Source organism: Pseudorasbora parva, chromosome 2 (assembly GCF_024679245.1).
Source record: "Pseudorasbora parva isolate DD20220531a chromosome 2, ASM2467924v1, whole genome shotgun sequence".
Taxonomy (NCBI): domain Eukaryota; kingdom Metazoa; phylum Chordata; class Actinopteri; order Cypriniformes; family Gobionidae; genus Pseudorasbora; species Pseudorasbora parva.
The window spans coordinates 49,398,630-49,420,180 of record NC_090173.1 but is presented as its reverse complement, the minus strand read 5'-3'; the positions used below and the strand labels follow the sequence as shown (position 1 = coordinate 49,420,180).

Genomic DNA, 21,551 nt, shown 5'->3' with positions numbered 1-21,551 from the left:
TGTTACTCAGCACGTTTGAGCTTCAGCAAGAACCAATGAGGTTCATTCTGGTGTTACGCAGCACGTTTGAGCTTCAGCAAGAACCAGTGAGGTTCATTCTCGTGTTACGCAGCACGTTTGAGCTTCCGCAAGAATCAATGAGGTTCATTCTTGTGTTACGCAGCACCTTTGAGCTTCAGCAAGAACCAATGAGGTTCATTCTTGTGTTACTCAGCACGTTTGAGCTTCAGCAAGAACCAATGAGGTTCATTCTTGTGTTACTCAGCACGTTTGAGCTTCAGCAAGAACCAATGAGGTTCATTCTGGTGTTACGCAGCACGTTTGAGCTTCAGCAAGAACCAATGAGGTTCATTCTCGTGTTACGCAGCACGTTTGAGCTTCCGCAAGAATCAATGAGGTTCATTCTTGTGTTACGCAGCACCTTTGAGCTTCAGCAAGAACCAATGAGGTTCATTCTTGTGTTACTCAGCACGTTTGAGCTTCAGCAAGAACCAATGAGGTTCATTCTTGTGTTACTCAGCACGTTTGAGCTTCCACAAGAACCAATGAGGTTCATTCTTGTGTTACGCAGCACCTTTGAGCTTCAGCAAGAACCAATGAGGTTCATTCTTGTGTTACGCAGCACCTTTGAGCTTCAGCAAGAACCAATGAGGTTCATTCTCGTGTTACGCAGCACGTTTGAGCTTCCGCAAGAACCAATGAGGTTCATTCTCGTGTTACGCAGCACGTTTGAGCTTCTGCAAAAAACAGTGAGGTTTGTTCACACGTCAAGCAGGTTTGGTTGAACTTCTATTTTTGTTTGCTGATCAGTGTTTAAATGTGAATAAAAGCTTACATTAAATCTTTATGTCATTTGAAGCTATCAAGTCTCTTTAGAAAATTTGGGCTAACTGTTCAATTCATTTGGACTATTTTTACTATCTCTTTATGAACTTTTTGAACCGTAGAAGTGTCAATTGTGTAGCTGTCTATGGAGGGACAGAAAGCTCTCAGATTTCATCAAAAATATCTTCATTTGTGTTCCAAAGATGAATGAAAGTCTTACGGGTTAGTTTGAAATTACATGAAGGGTGAGGAATTAATGACAGAATTAATTTTTTTGGGGTGAACTAACCCTTTAACTTAGAATGTGTTTACATCTCTCGCTGCATGCTTTGAAGTTACATAATATGTTACATATAGGCTTTTCCAGGTTTATATATTTTTTTATTTAAGAAAATCTGTTATTTGCTTATATTGATTGAACGTCTGCCATGACTTCATTACAACATTTGCATTTGAATTGGGATTGGTCTTGTCTTTTTTTATACATTCAGCCGTTTTTCATCACCTAGCACATTGACTGTGCTGATTTTAGTTAGCACCCAAATGAATATAAGATGCGTGCCAACTCAACGATGGCCAAACGACTCTGATGCAGAACCTATTCTTTTGTTGCCTGGCTAGAACAGGTATTTCATTGAGGAAATGCAAATGTATTTTTTCTCATGCAAGAACAGAGGAAAGAACAGCAGCCTTCTCTTGCCCTGCCTGCCGCGCTGCCCCCTTCGGCCTGACTCGGCCTGCCTGTGCCTTGCTGTTTTCATGTTCTCAAGCTACGTGAACCTAAAAGAGAGCTCGCCACTGAGTGCATGTGAGCACAGAGGAGAAGAAGAAGATGAAGAGGAGGAGATTTCCTAGGAGACCTGGACGGGGGTGGTATCTGTACCGCTCGCTTTTATTAAAGCGGCAAATTGGCATCCCAGAGACCCAAAGCCCTTAGATCCCCCTGCTGATGTGTGCTCTGCTTGTTCTGAACTTTCTCCTCTGCTCTGTTTGTCTGTCTGTTTCTCACTCATTCTTTTCTCCTCCTGCTTTGTCGTGGGAGGGTGAAAAGAGGAAGGAAGGGAGGGGTATAGCTGGAGAGAGGAGGGTGGGGTGTTTTGATCTCCATCAAGGTTTTGCTTCTCCAACAGGAAGCTGTACTACTGCTGGATATCATTTCTCTTTCTCTCTTTCTGCTATGCCCATTTTCTCTGCCTTTCTTGTTTAGTCTATCTCATTTCTCTCTCCCTGACCTACCCCAGTTGTAGTTCACAGATTGCCTGTAGGTGGCGAATGCATAAGCAAATGCAACGGTATAAGATTAAAGAGGTATGTGAAACTAAGCGGGGGTAACCCTTACTAATATTTGAAAAAAATAATTATTTGATAATAAAAAAAATTGAAAAAAAAAATATTTGAAAAAAAAAAAGAGCTACATAAATGTCCTAATTGAACTAAAGCTTAATCATGGCTTAATCTAAGCCTCGTTTGTGAAACCAGGCCTATGTTTCTTAATACTAACCCTAATTATTAAATTGTGGCGTGTAAACCACCACATTTTACGAATGTGAATGATACCCCAAGTGGTGTGGATTGTTGAGAAGGGGAGTGTTATTACTTTCCAATCAGTTCAGATATTTTTTGCCTGATGGACAATGACATAGATGAATCATATCTAGTGATCTAATTAATCAAGTCGTAACAACTCCAAGCAATTGCATATCAGTATTGTAAAATCCCCTCTGGACACCTTTGCAATGCCATTGCAAAACTATCTGTTATCATAATGTACTTTATGAACAGGTAATCAACTACTAGAAGATGCTCACAGCAATTAACGTTATGCCAGAATTGTTGTCAAATGAGCTTATTACGTTGTTCTAAGCCTATATAACTTGTTCAGTAGGACATAGAAGGAAACATTTTGAAGAATCTTCAAGCTACGATTTGCAGGGCGGGGCAACGAGCTATGGGAGCGGAGCATATGGGAAAAAATGCCTTGCTTGGTTCAAGTACATGCAGGTGAGTAATAATGCAGAAATTTGATTTGTAGGTTTAGGAATTTGCAGAATCGGCATGATATTTGATTTGAGCAATGAAACATTTTGTTTTTGTTTTTGGATAGCTTTCTGCTTCATGCATGAGCCAAGACCTTGAGTGAAAAATGTTCCCCATCCAGTAATAATCACCAAGCAGCACTTCTGAATGTCTTCTTTTTTCTTCTCTTTAAAGTTTGTGGCTTCAAAAGGGGAACAAGAAGACTGAGAGAGCCTAGAATGTCTAATTAACATCCCTTCACTAACTTCTGCAGTCAGTAGAGCGCTGCACAGTCAATAGAAGACAGATAAGGGTGAGATATGCTCTGGGCTCATCTGTTGCCCTGAAAGATGGTGCTGATGAGGAACTGTGTGATCTGCTGTCTAGTGTTACTCCTTGTTGTTGTTGTGGAGGTGGTAGAGTATTACAAGGACACTGAAGTTCATGGTACAATGGGGGTGTCTTTTAGATCAGAGATGTCCTTTGCTGTGTGCAAAACCAATTCACCTGCTTACCTTGTGTTTCGGACACCTAATAGAGAAGGTCTCTTCTTGAAACATGCAGCCTGGAAAAAATAGAGAGAAAAGAAAGGAAAGAATCGAAGGTATAAATTAGATGCCATTGGAAATACAAAGCAAGGTCAGCTTGGCCTTTTGTTTCTGAGTTGACCCATCTCCAGTAATGCAACCACCACTTTCTATAATGACAATTTTAGTTGGCAGAGGGCAATGCATGATGGAGGGAATCTACTCCCAGCCTTGGATGACATGCCATTGAGCATTCACGGACCATCTGGTGCATATATTCCAGACCTAACCTGACGAAAACTGCCAGTTCCAATTCTATGCAACTTCTGGGAGTTAGAGTACACAGGGTATTATCAGTCAAGCCAGTTCCCATGAAGCTATAACGAGTGCTTCCAAGGAATAAATAGTAACAAGGATTTTAGTAGGTAAACTAGATCTCATAATTTTTGCCTGAAGTAAAAGAGGTTAATTAAGTGAAGTACCTCATAGAAAAAATATTCTGTAAACACCATTGTAAGATTTTAAAATGTAAGATTTTACAGCTAAACTTCACAGCAAAACTATAATTGGTTCTTTTTTACCTGTTGGTCAGAAACTTCCTGTCATGTCTTAAGTTGATAGTTTAAAGTATGGTTTGTGAGACAAATAGGACTATTATATATGCTTGCAAACCCCGTTTAGTTTCTAGACAGAGCTTCATGTGGAGTGGAGGGTGGAATCATTGGATGGACAGTAGACAAACAAACAGCACATTTCAAAATGTCAGAACTCTTACCCGTCTCTCTGGCGCAGACATAATGGTATCTCTGAGTGCAGCTCTTCCAGCTGCAGCAGATGGAAGCTCCTTCACCTTGGCACCTGGAGCATTTCTGTGATGAAACAGAAAACCTGAGGAGCTTCTCTCTAAAATATTGTCTCTTTCCTTTACAGCTCTCTGAGCCGCCACAAGTTACAGATAATATAGTATAATTGATATAATTGTATACCTACTAGACTCAAAGTATATTATTATTATAATTTAAGCTTGCAACGCTAGACAGTGTTACAGGAGTTACACGATATTCAGCCGCAACACCGGTTACATCACTGAATACATTTATCAGTGTATAGAAAGAAGTCATGGATATTACACTTGATTTTGTTTCCAGTTGAATCATGGTGGGGTACAATATGCTATAGCTATTTCTGAATATGCTATTCCAAACATGTTCTGAGATGTGCTATTGTCTCTTTTCTAAACAGTATATGTTAAGCTATTAAAGGGTAAGTTCTCCCAAATGAATCTCATTAATGACTCTAATGTCGTTCCACACCCATAAGACCTCTGTTCATCTTCAGAACACAGTTTAAGATATTTTATATTAGTCCAAGAGATTTTCTGTTCCTTCGTGAAAGTGTATGCACACTATACTGTCCATGTCCAGAAAGGGAATAAAAACATCATCAAAGTTGTTCATAAGTGACATCAGTTGGTTAATTAGAATCTCTTGAAGCATCAAAAATACATTTTGGTCCGAAAATTACGACAGTCCTCAAATAAAAATGAAAACGGTTATGAATCAGAGTATTGATTCATGATTTGGATCGCCAATGTCACGTGATTTCAGCAGTTTGACACGTGATCTGAATCATGAATCAATACACTGATTCATAACCGTTTGAATCTTCATTTGAGGTTTGTAAACAAACATGGAAGCGAAGACAATGTTGAATAAAGTCGTAGTTTTTGTTATTTTTGGACCAAAATTTATTTTCGATGCTTCAAGAGATTCTAATTAACTTACTGATGTCACATATGGACTACTTATGGACTAATTAACTTACTTACTGATGATGTTTTTATTCCCTTTCTGGACATGGACAGTATAGTGTGCATACACTTACATATGCTCTCGGACTAAATATAAAAATATCTTAAACTGTGTTCTGAAGATGAACGGAGGTCTTACAGGTGTGGAACGACATTAGGGTGAGACATTAATGACATCAATTTCATTTTTGGGTGAACTAACCCTTTAATGTAGAGTGTTTAATATAAATTAAACACTTACTGCATTTGCAGATTTCTGAACAGCCTCCTTCAGCCCAAAGAGTTTGCCTGCTACCAGAATTATGCCTGTGGTCCAGACAGCACAAGCTTCATGAGCCCAGTGCTCTTTCGCCTCAGCCTCCATCTGCAATCTCTGCAGAGTGGTTCCACTGCCCTCCTCGCCAGCAGGGGGAGAAGCTCCACTAAGTCTGTTCTGCAACAGCAGCAGTCTTTTGAATCTCATCCGCAAGGTGGGGCGGGTTCTTAACGATGCTCTAATTGCCCTTTTCCCTCTCCTGGGATGACCACTGTGTCCTTCATTTGCACTATCCTGAGAGGAGTCCTTCGCACATGCACTCTGTGAGTTGATTTGCTCTGCAATGTAGCTGACCTCTGTCTCATTTGCACAGTTGCTGTTTTGCCTGAAATCATTCCTGTGTGTTGAAGACAGCATTTTTCGTGGTATGCCGTCCTCAGGATAATAGGGGCCGCACAGGTCCCCAAGCTCTCTGTAATTTGCTGGCTTTCCACATAGGCAGCACGTTAGACACCTTTCAATTAGGCTTTTGTTAACTAAGGGCCCCTGGAGCATTACTGAGGAGTTTGATACTGCCTTGGTAACTGTGACTAGATTTTTCATTTTAGCTGCACACTTTTTTCTTGCCTGGCTGAGCATCTGCTCTTCCTCAGGCCTGTTGATTATGGTACAAAGAGATGCTAGATCCAAAGAGCTGTCAATGTGTACGTATGGTCTGAAAGAACATTTGCCATCGCCTAGTGCCGGATGCAAGTCTGATAGTGTCCCCTTCACTGTTGGGGGTAGATCATTGCTGCATTGTGTCTTGATCTTAGGTCTCTTCACTACAACTTTGAGGACATTCAGAACCTTTTTTTTCGGGCCGGCCTTTTTTTTCTCCTTTACATTGTCATCTTCTGTTTGACTTGAGAGTTCCTCCTGTTTCCTTTTGAGTGATGGCCGTCTGCCTCGTTTGGGTTTTATTAGTGGTAAGCTTAATTCTGTTGGTGGCTCCTCATGCTGTGTCTGTTCACCTGTTTCTGGTAAAGAGAAGGAGGGTGGAGGTGGGGGTAATATATGAGTCTGGTTAGGCTCCTGTTGCTCTGCATTGGGGATGCTTTCTTGTGGTTCAGTGCCTTTTCTTCTCCTCTTCCGCTGCTTCAGATGCATCTCGTGGTTGTTTTTAATGGCTCTCTGTTTGGCTAGCCTTGGTGTGTTGATAACTAGGCTACCGGCCTCCAGAGCTACATCTGGTGCATCACTGCTCTCTACAGTGGCCCACTTTCTCCTCTTCTTCCTTGGAGTTTGAATTCCTGTGTTTTGAGTCTCTTGTGTACTTATTGTATTTTTGCCCTCCACGTGAGTCACCTCAGGGACGTTCACTGTCTCTTTCGGCTCTGATAACTGTGGCACTGGTTTTGATGTTGATTCGTCTGGTACAATATCTGGTTGAATATTTAAAGGTTGCTTTTTGGACCCTGGGGATGTGATTTTCTGAACCATTGCCTCATATTTAAGTCCCCTGCCTTTCCGGGGAGGCAAATATTTGGTTTTAGTGGGACATTGAGGAGGTACAGAAGGCATGTCACTTATGTCATCAGTGGGAGGGTTATCAGTGGTTACAGTGGTGCTTATAGATTCTGCTTGCAAATGTTGTCCTCTCTTTCGCTTCCCCTTTGCAATACAGACTCCTGTGACTGTATCTAATGGAGGCTCCTGTGTCTTTACCTGACACTCTAGCATACCTTTCTTCCTCTTTTTGGTGTCTGATGATGGTAAACTGGATTTTCTTTTGATGGAAACTATCTCTTCTTTCGGTTGTTGAACTAAATCTTTAGAGACACCCTTCTGCTTGGGTAATTCAAGATTTGAAGATTCTGTCTTACATGATGGATCAACAGTAACATTCTGTATTTGTGAGTGTACGAGCATTGCTGAAGGTGTCTCAGTTGATTTGTCACTCTCTTGCTCTTTATCCTTAGTCAGCTTTTCTTTTGTTTGTTTTCGTGATCTAAGCACCATGGACTTTCGATCTCTTGTTAAAGACCTTACACAACTGCTTTCTAGATTCGTCTCCAAAGTGGAACACACAATTTCATCCTTAGTGGTGTCCACCACACCAACACGTGTGTCCATAGTTAATGCTGTGCTCACATCTTGCAAAATAAGTTCTTGTGTTTCCTTTGTATGGTCTTTTGTAATCTGAATATTTTCATCTTGTTTAATTGATTTTATCTTAGAGGTGATTGCTCTTGGTCGACCTGGACCTTTAGGTACTGACCCCTCAATTGGCTTTGACTCTGTGGTGGCTTGAGTTGGATTTGGAACAAGTGTGTCTTCTGGTAAAGCCACAGGCTTTAAGCCTTGTTTAGAACCAGGTTTTGGACCAGGTTTATGACCTGACTTTACACCAGGTTTTGGACCAGGCTTTGCATTTTCTGTAGACCCTGTGCTTTTTAAACTTTGTTTGGGACCAGGTTTTACATTAGGCACAATATCATGTTTAGGACCTGATTTTGGACCAGGTTTTGAAATAGGTTTTGGACAAGGCTTTGGACCAGGTTTTATATTTGATTTTGGACCAGCTTTTGGACCTGGTTTTGGGCCTGGCTTCACACCTAGTTTTGAACCTGGTTTTGGACCAGGTTTTGAACCTGGTTTCCTTCTCTCTTGAGGGCAGACCTTTGGGCTACTTTGTGAACCATAAGAGCGAGTGCACATCCGCGACGGTAAACTCTCTGTCACTAGTTTCTGTGTTTGACTGCTAATATTCTGGTGAGCAGTTTCCATCTGATCAGGAATAAGGGCGCTTTTGCTGGAGGGCATACTGGGATTTTGGGCAGAGGGTGGAGCACTGTCTCCTTCTACACTCAGCTGCCTTCTGATTCCTACACTTGAATGCATTATTCTCCTCCTGCCCCGTGCATGTTTTTTACCAAACATTCTCGTATGTGCTGATGGGGCCAAAGGCTCTGGTTTGGCTGAGGGAGTCACTGCACTTGGACAGCTTATCCCTGGTTCCATATCCTCATCCCCTTTCTTGGGAGAGGGTGGGGTGTCTGCCCAAGATGGTGCAGAGTGCAGTATTGACTTGCCTGGCAACTGAGGAGAGTCAGGCTCCAGTACCTTTGCATCACTACGATCGATGTGATGATCCCTAGCCTGAGCCAAAGGTGTTGTTTTCTCATTGAGAGCTGAGAAGCCACTCTTGGCAGTGTGAGGCTGAGTTGCAATGTCACATATGGCTGACCTCCTTTCGCAGCTCCTGTGTGGTGCGTCCTGGGCAAAGCTTTCTGCTGGTTCTGTGTTGACTTGCGGCATGTTTCCCATCTCCTCAAATGTACTTGCTCTATTATTAATGACCTCCTCTGAGGTTGTCAGATTCTCCTTTTCATCTCTCACCTCAGTGGAATTATGGGAGAGGACAGACGGCTGCTCCTCAAGGGTGTCCACTGGTCCCTCAGTGCATGTTAGGCTATCCATAGAATTCTCACTCTTTGAATTTTCTTCATTCTCTGGCAAATACAGATCAGTGGCACAATTGTTGGGTGATGTTTTCACAAGCATTTCAACATTGGTCTGTGGTTCTGATTTTAAATGTTCTGACTTTATTTCTGTGCCTTCATTACATTTGTGATTAAGTTCAGAAAAACAGTCAATTTCTTCTGAGTTTTCTTTATCTAAACTGTATTTGTTTTCTAGACCTTGGTAGATATTTGCTTCTGTTTCATAGGAGTAACCTTCATCTAATACTGCTTTATTTATTTTATGAAAAATTGAAGGACTTTTCTCATCCTCCAGCCACTTCTCTTGCTTTTCAGTGACCTCTCCTTTGCACTCATGGTCTGCAGACAGCTTTCTTTGTCCAATTTCTTCTTCATCAGCCATCCTCTCAGTCCATGCCGACTCCTCAAAGTTTTCCTTTAGAGTACTCTCTGAACACTTTATGTCTGGTGGTGAATTACTCTCTTGTTTCATAGGACTTGGAGCTGTTACACTGATTGGAGACCTCTCATCTCTAATGCAATGAAGAGAGCTATTGGGCTCTTCTCCAGTCAATATTCTCTGTACTCTGGGGTCACAGTTGAGATTATCTTCAGAGGCTACACTCTGGAGACTTCGAACTGAGTCACCTGACCTAACAGATACATCGTCAGCTGAGTTTAAGGAACAAGTAGACGCTGTGTCAAGGCTGAGACGTGAGTGTGTCTGGGTGTGTGCTTGACCTTTTTCCTGACCAAAATAGTAATAACTCCTGTCCATCTGGTCCTCAGTGCTGCTAGAGTATCCTCCCTCCTGTAGTTCTGCTGTCATGGACCTCGGGGTGCTATAAGCATCAGATGGAGGAGGACCATGTTGGTTCTCAGAACAAGATGACTCTTCCATACCTTTTAACTGACCTCTATAGTCCTCTCCCTTTTTTGGATGGTTTCGCTTGCCAGTCTTTTTGCTAGCCATAAGAGCCTCTGACAGCAGCAGCTGCTGAACATTGTTGGAGATGTTTTCAACCTGAGATGTCAGGGCATTGAGGCTCCATAAACTAGGATTGGACAGGAGTTTTTCAGAGAATCGTTCTTTCATGGTTCCAGAATAGCTCTGGGACTGGTGGTTCACACTGGGTGATGAATGGGTGTTAGGGGGCATCAGCATGTTTTGGTCTTGCAAAGTTGTGGACGAGGAAGCTGCAGGGTTGATAGGAGGTTGGCCATATTGGAATGAGTCAGGATTTGGCATTAAGGGAGATGGTGTAGAGTTATATGAGGGAGATCTTCCCACAGACCTTGCAGGAGAATGACTGGAACTTGGACTGCAGGTCTGGTAGTATTGTTCTGGTGACCTTACAGAAATATCTGTTATGCAGTAGTTTTGCTGGGGCTGATTGTAGTGCTGGAATTTCTGAAGGTTCTCCTGTGTACCAGGCATTCCTTGCAAGGAGCCTTGTTCAAATCCAGATCTTGAGGGAGTTTGTTGATAACCATAATTATTCTGAGGCCTGTATCCACTCTGCTTTAGACTGTTGTGATTGCTGAGTTGTCTTCCATACTGTGCATTAGTTGGTATACCATAGCCTTTGTAACCATGTGGCATTGTATTACATTTCTCCATGTAAGATGACGAAGATGAAGAAGGGGGCTGCGAGTGCTGAGGGAAATGGAGGTGGCCCTGTGGATACATTAAAGGGGATGGCGTTGGATTGGGTGGGAGGCCCTGTTGATGGGAACTTGTATAGGTTGAGGACTGGGAGGGGAGATGGCACTGACTTTGAGAGATGGCTAGCATGTTCTGCTCTAGGTACTGGGATGACCCACTGACCCCAGACTCTAGCCGTCCCACCATGTCCTGTTCAAATTGGGTCATCTGAGCTGACTCATCCCATTTTTGCTGCAAGTGACCTTCACTAATATACTGGGCTGTGTATCCAGGGCCCATGTGATTGCTGTAGCCAGCCTGCAGGTGCTGGTTTGGAGTTTTGGCTCCTCTATAAGGTTTTTTAGTCTGAGTAGCGCTGGTGTAGAGGGGATAGGTCTGCTGTCCATAACAGTCCTTAGAACCTGCTCCCGCAGTTGACATCCCTGCAGCAGCTAGTGAGTGTGGCTCATAGCCCTGTCTGGACTGGCTGTGATGATGTCTATAACTTTCAAGGCGCGATAATTCTTGGGGTTCCTGCTGGTAGCAGTGCTGGTTGCCATGGAAACCACTCCGTTCTCTGAAGGACTGCATGACTTCGGCTAGGGGGCTCTGTGGAAAGACAGAGAAAAAATAGAAAGAGAGAGGCTGTGCTTAGTGGCTTCGTTTTCTTATCAGTGATCATTCTCATTCAGTTAAATTGAATTAATTGATGTATTTGTCCTAAAACAAATCATATTAGAATATACACATCATTCATAAAATTAAATCATTGAGCACTATAAAATTTGACTCTCCCTTACTGCAGCTGCAATCAATCATTATTGTATTATATTGAATCTAGGAATCTGAGCCTAACTATTTCACATTTTGATCGTTTTATCTTCTGTGATGATATGTGCAGCTACATTATTATTATTATTATAATTTATTTTATTTATTTTTTATTCGTTCAAATACATATGATGGTTTTAAAACATATTCACGAGGACCATGCATACAAACAAACCAAGCTTTTTATTATTGGCTCATGATGTGTTTTATTAAAATAAATTGTATTCAATATTATGCATGTGCAATTAGAGGATTCTGTTTTTAGTGTTATAAACTTTGCTCAGTAATCTGATACAATTGGCAATGTGATATTCTGGTAATGTTCTTTTCTTAGCAGTGAGTTTAAAGTAGCATGTGTGTGTTTTTTAGGCATAGATGGAGGCTGTTCTATTTCTCCACTCCAGTGCTATAGGCCTGTCGAGGGATGGCCAGCCAGTCCCATCAGACACACACATTATTCATCTCACTAGTGCACTGTCTGAGGCCATCAGGCCCAAGAGCAACGTGCTCCCCTCTTAGCACCTTCCCAAGAGGCCCCACCATCCACTACTGCTTCAGTTTTGCTTGTTTGCTGCTCTGCTTGTTTACACAGTGACCCAAATAAGACCACTCGGGATCTATGCTTTAAGCTTTTAAAAATGCATACAGTATGTGTTGAAATGTACAAGCTGGCCAGAGTGAGCAAGTGACATGTTGGATCTTGCTTTCCCTTTCACACATTATTGCAGCTACACAATATTATGTGGTGAATTAATATGTAATCCCACATTAAATTCGTTCCAATTTTTGTAAAATCATTGGCATTCAGATCAATTGTGCTTGAACATATTGCATGACAGATCCACTGTGTGCAGCTGATTAAAGACTTGTGTGTGGCTATGTTGCTGACACAGCTAGAGATCTTTTGAGAGCGTGGTCTAAAAGGTACAGTGAGTTTTCTAGGTCTGCTGAGAGGGCAGAATTCGTCTCCTGGGGTACCAAATAATGACAAAGATACCCTTATTGTAGAACTTACCATGAGTGTACCAGCATGGACTGGCTCGTTCCCAGAATGAGTCAAAATCTACGGCTATGTGTCTCAAACTTACTTCCACAGTGCTACAAAGTAGGTGTGAATTGATGACGACTTTTAAAAGATTCGTAGGTAAAAGTTCTATTCCTGTTACTTGAATTGTAGGCGTCGTTTGTCGTCATTCTCCTCCGTGTTGTATTTTTGAAGCTTGTTGAAGCAGAAAGAGAGACTGGGGAGAGAGGTATGTTTAAGCCAGCTGTGAGCTCAATGAGCTTCTACGTACTTTAAGGCAGAATTCCCAGTGAGACTTTCACTACAAAATCATTCATTAACAGCAGAGTGACTGCATGTATAAACAAAGTATACCCTGTTCTATCTGCATGTGTGTTTACCTCAAATGCAGTCAATACACTTTCTTTCTCTGGAGGCCTGTTTCACTCTCACACTCAGATCGAGCATTGGGCAGTCACCAGACTCAATTATGCATATGCTATGGATTGTATAGGGAATTTGGAAAGGTCTCTTAAAGTGATCTAAAATACATACAAACTCTTTCAGTCTGAGTTTTAATGTATTTTGCATGAAATCTAAGGAAACTTTGTCAAAACTACACATTCACTACAGTCACTTGTGATGTAATATTATTAGGAGGCAGTAAGACAGGGGTTAGGCAGTATCGTTTGGAGCACAGTCAAGTGCTATACAAATACAAATTCCCTCTTTTAGGAAAAGGTGAAGGAATACTCTCACACTGATGGATCTGAGAAATAATAAACCAATAAACCAGCTCTCTGGCATTTTGTGAATCCTTCATAAAACAGCTTAGTTATGAGATTGAGGGGCACAAGGCGCAAGAAAGACAATCTGCACATAAGGAGCTTTCAACCAAAGCAAACATTGAGTCAGGAAAGAAGATGCCAAGGAAGAAGGAAAGGAGGTGGGAGTGAAGGTCAGGGTGGGGGGTCGATTCAATTTCAGGCGCAGTCCGTTAAGGACATGAACTGAATTTGAGGACCAAATTTAATCAGTTTTCTTCAAGAACCGCGCACAGATACGCAAGTTAGATGCGTTTGTTTAGTAAAAACGTGATTCACAACCTGGATCCAAACTGCATCACAGGCAAATATCATGCTAATTTAGGGTTGCAAATTTCTTATATAAGAGTGTTGGTTTTCCAGAGATGGCTCATATTGCTTTGAATGGTTCACACCGGACTGAAAGATGCTAATCAGATCGGAGGCTTTCAGCTGGACTGTCTGCCTTGGCCAGGCGTGAGGCCTATCTCTCTGACATGTCATTTTGATTGACATCACTGCAGCTTTTTACTGACCTTTGAAAGAATAGAGCTATACAGAGAAACAGCAGTCTCTGGGAAATAAAGGGTTAAAGGCATTGTCCTCAAATGGACACCTGCAATGTCCAGAACATTCTGGTCGTCTTCACAGTATTTCAAGTCTTGTTGGTTTGCTCACTAATTTGCCTCCAGAACATGGGGCAACTAATAAGAAAAAAGCAGAAGTCAGTAAAGACGACATTATTATACCGGTAGTTCTTAATTAAAAATGTATTTTCCAATTAAGTTCAAATGTCCCATGTATAATTTGCTGTAAGCATTTCCATCTCCACAATATAGCAAATTATTTGTTGTAAAAACTATGACAATGTCATAACATGAACACAGGATAAAAATAGCTAATTTTAAATCCATCAAAAGTCAAAAAGGAGATTTTTGGCCTGTCCCACCTCGGAGGTCCTTCTCAACTGCATCCAACAATTAAAATCACACGATGATGTCATCTTTTTGGAAAAATGAATCTTTAACTGGAAACAGTTCTATTTTTAATGTTTTTGAAAGAATTATGCTCATCAAGCCTGCGATTATTTAATCAAAATACAGAAATTAATATAATGGATTTCTATTTTAATACACTTTAAAATATGATTTTTTCCTGTGATCAAAGCTGATTTTACAGCATCCTTACTCCAGTCTTCAGTGTCACATGATCCTTCAGAACGTTTGATATGATTCTGATATCAAATTTCAATGATTTATTATCAATGTTGGAAACGGTTTGCTTAATTCCTTTTTATAGATATTTTTTGATGACCAATTTTTTTAAAAAAAAGAACAGCAAAGAATATACACTACTGTTCAAAAGTTTGATTTCTAAGGTTGTGTTAAATAGAGAAAAAGATATAGTAAAGATGTATATTGTTAGAAAAGATTTATATTTTGAATAAATGCTGTTCTTTTAAACTTTTTATTCATCAATGAATCCTGAAAAAAGTATCACAGGTTCCAAAAAAAACATTAAGCTTCAAGTTTACAACACTGATAATAACTGAGTATCAAATCATCATAGAGAGATTTCTGAAGGATCATGTAACTGACTGGAGTAATGATGCTGAATGCTGATGCTTTTGATCATATCAATACATTATATTTTAAAGTATATTAAAACCGAAAACCATTATTTTAAATCATAATATTTTACAATGTTACCATATTTTTATTAGACAAATGAAGGCTTGATGAGCAGACTTCTTTCCAAACTTTTGACCAGTATATATACACCTATAAGGCATAACATTATGACAGATGAAATGAATAACACTGATTATCTCTTCATCACGGCACCTGTTAGTGAGTGGGATATATTAGGCAGCAAGTGTACATTTTGTCCTCACAGTTGATGTGTTAGAAGCAGGAAAAATTATTTAGAAAAAAAGTTACCTGGTTGCCTTAAAACCTTGAGTTCATTGAAATAAAATTTTTGAGTTAATACAATGAATATTTTTTTGAGATTCGACAACCTTTATTAAAATATTATTAAAAGATTTTACATATTGGGTAATTGTGTGTGTTTTATTTCTGATGATGCAGTGAAACATGCCAAACAGTGCTATTTTATTTTACAATGGGGGATCGAGCCTTCTGCTCAGCCGCACCGCGTCTTTGGAATTCCCTTCCAGAAAACCTAAGGGCTCCTCAAGCCATAGACTCTTTTAAGAAAGAACTAAAAACCTTTCTTTTTAAACAAGCATTTTTTACTTTTTGCTAATTCATTTTTTTTTATTTTTTTTTTTTTATTTTTTATTTTTTTATGTGTAGCACTTTGGGATTGTTTTTAACTATGAAAAGGGCTTTACAAATAAAATATATTATTATTATTATTATTATTTTCATGATTTATCACATTTTTTATGTGGTTCAGATACAATATTATTTTGAGTTTCTATTTATTAAACGAATGTCCTTCATTGTATCAACTCAAATTTTTAATTTCAATAAACTCAAAATTTTAAGGCAACTAGGTTACTTACTTTTTTAAGTTAAACCAACAAAAACTAACAATTTTTTTTACAGTGTAAGGATTTGAGCAAGTTTGACATGGGCCAAATTCTAATGGCTAGACCACTGGGTCAGAGCATCTCAAAAACTGCAGCTCTTGTGGGGTGTTCCCAGTCTGCATTGGCTAGTATCTATCAAAAGTGCTCCAAGGAAGGAACGGTGGTGAACCGGTGACAGTCATGAGGCTCTTTGCTGCACGTGGGGAGCAAAGGCTGATCCATATGGTCCGATCAAAACAAACAAGCTACTGAAACTCAAATTACTCAAGAAGTTAATGCTGGTTCTAAAAGAAAGGTGTCAGAATACACAGTGCATCACAGTTTGTTGTGTATGGGGCTGCATAGCATTTATTACCTCTATTTGTGTCAGTAAACACTGAAAAAAAAGACTTTTTTTCCTAATTTTTTTTTTTTTTTTTGCTTATAAATCTTATATGATAAAATTATTACGTAAGATATTCTCAGAGTTGTCCCACATAATTCAAATGCCGTTGAAAAGCCTCATCATTCAAAAATCATGAGTCATAATATCAACAATGTGATAATGGCTGCGTCTGGCTGCAGGAGCAAGCAATGCTTTCGAATGACTTGCACAGAAGACACAAATCCCCCAATTAGCTTAGAATTACACTCAACTACCCCCCTCCCCCTCCCCTCCCCTCTCCCGAATACTATTTGCTGCTTCTTCAATTAGGAGGCTGCAGAGAGTGCCCTTTAAATGCTGAAACCTGCCGCCGTTGGCATGGTGACGCTAAGAGGAGTGAAAAAGCAAACCTGCCCTCCCTGCAGTGAGGTGCCTGGTGCCAGTTTCATCTGTGCCAGCGGTGCCCAAAGCATCACACCTCAGGGGTCTGTTATGAGAGCTGGGTGCTGGGTAAGGCATGTGATCGATTTTTAGCCCGTGCATTAGAGCGTGTGATACTAAGCGAAAAATGTGTGGTGTGTGTGTGTGTGTTTGGTTGCACAGGTAAATCAGGTCTAAAGCTACCTTCCGAGAGCCCTAATGCCCACATAAAACCTAAATAAGATTAAAGTGCATGTTTGCACCAGCACGATAGGCTTTAAGCTTCTTTGTGGCAGACCAAAGGAACATACTGAGCCGACTGCTGATGGCGCACAAATTTTCAGATGAAGAGAACGACAGATAGAGCTTATAACCATGCAGGCACATAGTGTCTAGGGAATTGCGACTCTACATTTAAAAGATAGAGCTGCTATAAATTGGGCTGCGGGGCTGATTGATATTCTTCGGCAGGTCCGCGTGTGTGCGGGAGAGGGCTTTAGCAGAGCAGAGGGGTGAGATGCAGCAGATGTAGAGAGAGGGAGGCTTTGCGGAAGGTGAGACCGCTGCGCTCTAGTCTCCCTGTGCTGCGCTCCATTGAAGCAACGCTTGGCTTTGATCTCAGCCTCTCTCTGCTGCAGCGCTCCAACGTGGCCACGCTCTCAACACCCCGGCCCGCACTCACGCTCGCTGCGTTTCGTTCTCCCGGTACATTTTCCGACCCGAAGATCGCTTACATTGATCTTTCAGACGGAATGAGAAGTCTCAAATGCTGGCGTGCCGAGGGATTATTTTCTTTGAGACAGACTTCATCAATAATGCTGGTACAAAGGCACAATGACATTACTGGCCTGAAATGCTATATGCCTTGCTGCGCTCAATAAGGGCAGAGTCATTTATTTCTCCCTGTGAGGCACGCCACTTTGCGCTTGTTCCTGCTCTGTGCCTCTTCAGCTCGGCTAATTGATGATGCGAAGCGGTCGCAGTGTCACTCACGCTACCGATATCTCTCTCTCTCACACATCTTTTCTTTCTGTTTCATATCTCTGCACCTCACACCCCTGCTCGGTCCAATTTTGGCTCCACCTTAACTACAGATTAACCTTTCTACCCTGAAGCGGAGGACACGCTGGCAGTGACCTTGAGACGATGCTGTGTGTTGTTGCATTCAGGTGACAGGCAAAGACCATGGTTCAAAACCCAGTCAGCTGCCTACCCAAAAACATATTGGAGCTCAGTGTTTCTGTGACTCCAAAAAATGATGTCTAGAAGGCTGCTACTTAGCTCAGCTCACTCTGTGCACATTTTGATTCTAAAATATTGTGCATGAGGCTATGAATACTATAGACAACTCACTACTTTGCTGACCGGATGTTAAAATACATTTTATGATGAAAAATGCCATTTTGGTAGCTATAGAACTTTCTCTGGAACTATATGAGATGAATGTGATTTTCACCAAGTGTGACATGTTACTGGATACAACATCTTTGTTAATCCTGGAATAGTCTCGCGTAGCCAGACCTTCAGCCGGACGGCAGAAGGTCTGGACTCTTTCACAGGTTTAATTGGCCAAGGACCGCCCAAGAGGACGTTTGGCTACACATGTAACACAGCCAGTTACAGTTTGGTCTGTTCCGCGTCATGTTCAGGGGCGTAAAAATGTAAAGTGGATATTTCTACAATAACAGACCGATGTGTATCTATAAATGATTCGTTCAAGAATGTTGTGCAACAACTGAGCCACAAACTTCACATATTTTTGAAAACCCAGTGTTTAGTTCATCCTGGTAAGCGTTCATTGTCAGTTGTAAACACGACATGTTCTTCTTCCACAAGGGAGTTGAAGTCGCAGCATTTGTTTCCAGGCGGGACCGTTAAAGAATGCAACACACACGTCCCGCGGACATCCTGTAGAATCCAAGCAACCAGACGCTGACTTGAAACTCCTGTAGTGTTTCCAGTTGAGTGTGCCATATGCATCAGACGTTCAGCCAATGTGATGTCTGAGGCTGAGACTAATCCTGGAATATCATTCCAATCGACCGATCAGATACGAGGGACAAGTTTACACAAGTTTAGGTTTAGTTTAGGCTTACAACCATGCTTAGGTGATTCTACAGCAGTGTTATTCACCCATTATTCCCTCTGTGGTTAGGTTTAGGCGTTGGGATTAGGTTAGGGCTAAATTTTCAAAAAGAAATGTTGATCTAGGATTAACAAAATAGGATGATCCAGGAACATGCATGTAATAAGGTTTGTAGATGGGAAGGAAGGAGGCGGGAACCGGCAAACGTTCAACAACTTTAATTCCAAATAAATAAACAAAACGAAAGTAAACCGCGGGCAGCCCCTCACGGACGACTGCCCACAAACACATAACAAAACATAATGTAAAGTCCAAGCCTGGTCCTCTCTCGTCTTCCGCAGCCCTTGCTCCTCCTTTTATGCTCCCGTCACATTGTCGCGAGACGAGACCGCTGTGCCATGAAGCTGGCACTCATCAACACTCATCACCAGCCCGCTCTCGCGGTCCCTCGCCCCGCTGCTTGTCACACCACATACCCCTATCGCCTGCGCTCTACTCCCCCTCCCCCCGGGTCTTCACTCGCTCCAGCACCACCGCCTCGGGCAGCCACTCGCGGCCTTTCCTCATCCGCGCTGCCCGAACTCCTCAGCACCGCGATCCCCCTCAGCAGCGAGGGCTCTCCGACAGCGCGTCCCTCCTTCTTCCCGGGTTTCGGCACCAATGTAATAAGGTTTGTAGATGAGAAGGAAGGAGGCGGGAACCGGCGAACGTTCAACAACTTTAATTCCAAATAAATAAACAAAACGAAAGTAAACCGCGGGCAGCCCCTCACGGACGACTGCCCACAAACACACAACAAAACATAACGTAAAGTCCAGGCCTGGACCTCTCTCGTCTTCCGCAGCCCTTGCTCCTCCTTTTATGCTCCCGTCACATGGCCGCAAGACGAGACCGGTGTGCCATGCAGCTGGCACTCATCAACACTCATCACCGGCCCGCTCTCGCGTTCCCTCGCCCCGCTGCTTGTCACACCACAATGCATTACTTGACAAAATCAGTGACCATGCCAATGATGTGCCCAAATGATAAATTTAGATATGGTCCCTAAATAGACTGTTTAGGCTGGCAACTCACACCTCAGCCCTTTTTATGTGTTACTCCATCGCATTTATTTTTTTCCGCATTTAAATGGTGCAGCTTTCTACAATTTTGCTATCAGCACCCTGTTTACCTCCCTGCCATGATCGTCAGACATGTGTAAGTGTAAGTTTTAGTGTAAAGACACATTATAGTCATGGCACTCTGTCTGAGCAACAGATCTGCACTTATCTGAAGCTTGGCCACAAGATTGTGCCAATTTGATCTATTTTGCATAGCACATCTTCATTTCGGCTCACACCCCTCAGAGAGAGAACCATCAGACAGAGTCGCTCACTGCTCCAGCAATGACAGCTGACATGGACTCTCACTTAGCTCTGACTCTTAGGTTGCTGTAAATGCAGGATGAGTGATGGAACTGGCTGGAATTCAAGGTTGCCACGTAGAGGATGTAAAATAAAGGACGTTGTAATACAATTAAAGGAGAAAATGGGTGAAAAACAAATTGAAGTATACGTGGCAAATTTTGAGGGTAGAGGAGGTGTGCAAGCTGGGGTCTTTTTTATTTTGCAACAGATCCTCGGGCGATTCTTGGAAGGTGCCCTTGATGTTGATGCTCCATGTATGTCATCCCAAATCTCTGCCTTATCAACCACCATCCTGTTACCTGAGGAATGAGCAGGGGAATTTTCTAGCTCTGAAAATCCAGATGGGCTGACACTAAAAGCCTCTCATTCAGCAATCCACTGACAGTAAGGATGAAATCAGAGCAGGGTGAAGGGGTAGACTGCAGGCAAAGCGGGAATGAGATGGAAGACAAGGAAGGAAGGAATGGATGGATGGTTGAAGATGGAATGGAGATCGTTATTGCCAGGCGGTATTGTCATTGATTTCCCTCCCCCCTTTTCTTTTTGGCATCCTCATCTAGTGGAATCTAATTGACTCTGGGACGAGGCTCACAATGTCTTCTAGAATCCTGTTTGGGATCTATTGTTTGGCTGCTTTTAGACCCTAATGCCGACCGCCTCCACACGCCTCTGTGTTTACTTCCTTCCGAACGCAAATGCACACATCCACGCAACAACATGCTCTTTGACAGAGCGTACAAGCCGTTCTATCCTGCCGAGCTTGGGGTGGGTGGTGGAGGAGAGGATTTTCTCTTTGAAAAGTGTCCACAGATTCGATTGCTCTGTCAGAAATGCTTTCTCTGATGCTCAGAGAGTCCATGGCTTTGCGAATGAGGTCTAAGACAAAGGGACGTGCTGGCTTTGGCATATTTATTTCACACTCTTTTTCATTCTGTTGTTTTCCTTTTCTCTTGCCGTCCCTGTCTGTCCAAACCGTCTGCGCCGCTGTTTGCTAGGGGGCTGTGAGTGTGTATGTGTGGTGGGGGAGTGTGGACAGGGATGGGTGAGTGAAAATGTGCCGGTGGATCTCAGCCAAGCCAGCAGAGGGCTGTGGGAGACGGGGTTCTTTGTTCTTTGTTGATGAAAAGCAGCATTGGATCCCATTTACCTCAGCCTGACATCAGGGCACTTCACAAGCAGCCAGTTTACCGTGATTATATTAAACCCAGGCCCAAATTACTCCAGTCGCCCTAATTAAACTTTAATTCCCAATACCACACAAATTACCTGCAACGTAATTGAGCGAAGAGCCATGGTTTAAAGAGGGCTGTGTGTTTTTTTTTTTGGACTATGAGCTAAAGGCACTGGATGCAGGGGATAGACTGAAGGTCATGTCCTCCTGCTGGGAAAATGTCTCTTTCTCTCTCTCCTTTTTTAAGTGGATAGAGGACAGTGGTGTCCATGCTGCTTGGAAAATGGAGCAGTCAGCTGTGGCTCCTGTCTGACTGAATCTGCCCTGCACCTGGGTGAAGTCTACACAATAGCACTCCAGTTCTCTG

At 42.1% G+C, this 21,551-nt stretch overlaps 1 protein-coding gene across 1 annotated transcript in view; it reads right to left on the bottom strand.

The window, feature by feature from the left end:
• LOC137046040 (retinoic acid-induced protein 1) overlaps window positions 1-21,551 on the bottom strand; it is a 127,877-nt gene that overhangs the window by 5,604 nt on the left and 100,722 nt on the right. Inside the window, exons 2-4 of the mRNA XM_067423096.1 lie at window positions 5,420-11,152; window positions 4,144-4,237; window positions 3,357-3,406 (exon numbers count right to left, since the gene is read on the bottom strand). Coding sequence (XP_067279197.1) covers window positions 3,357-3,406; window positions 4,144-4,237; window positions 5,420-11,134 — 5,859 coding nt within the window. The 5' untranslated portion in view covers window positions 11,135-11,152. The remainder of the gene's footprint in view (window positions 1-3,356; window positions 3,407-4,143; window positions 4,238-5,419; window positions 11,153-21,551) is intronic.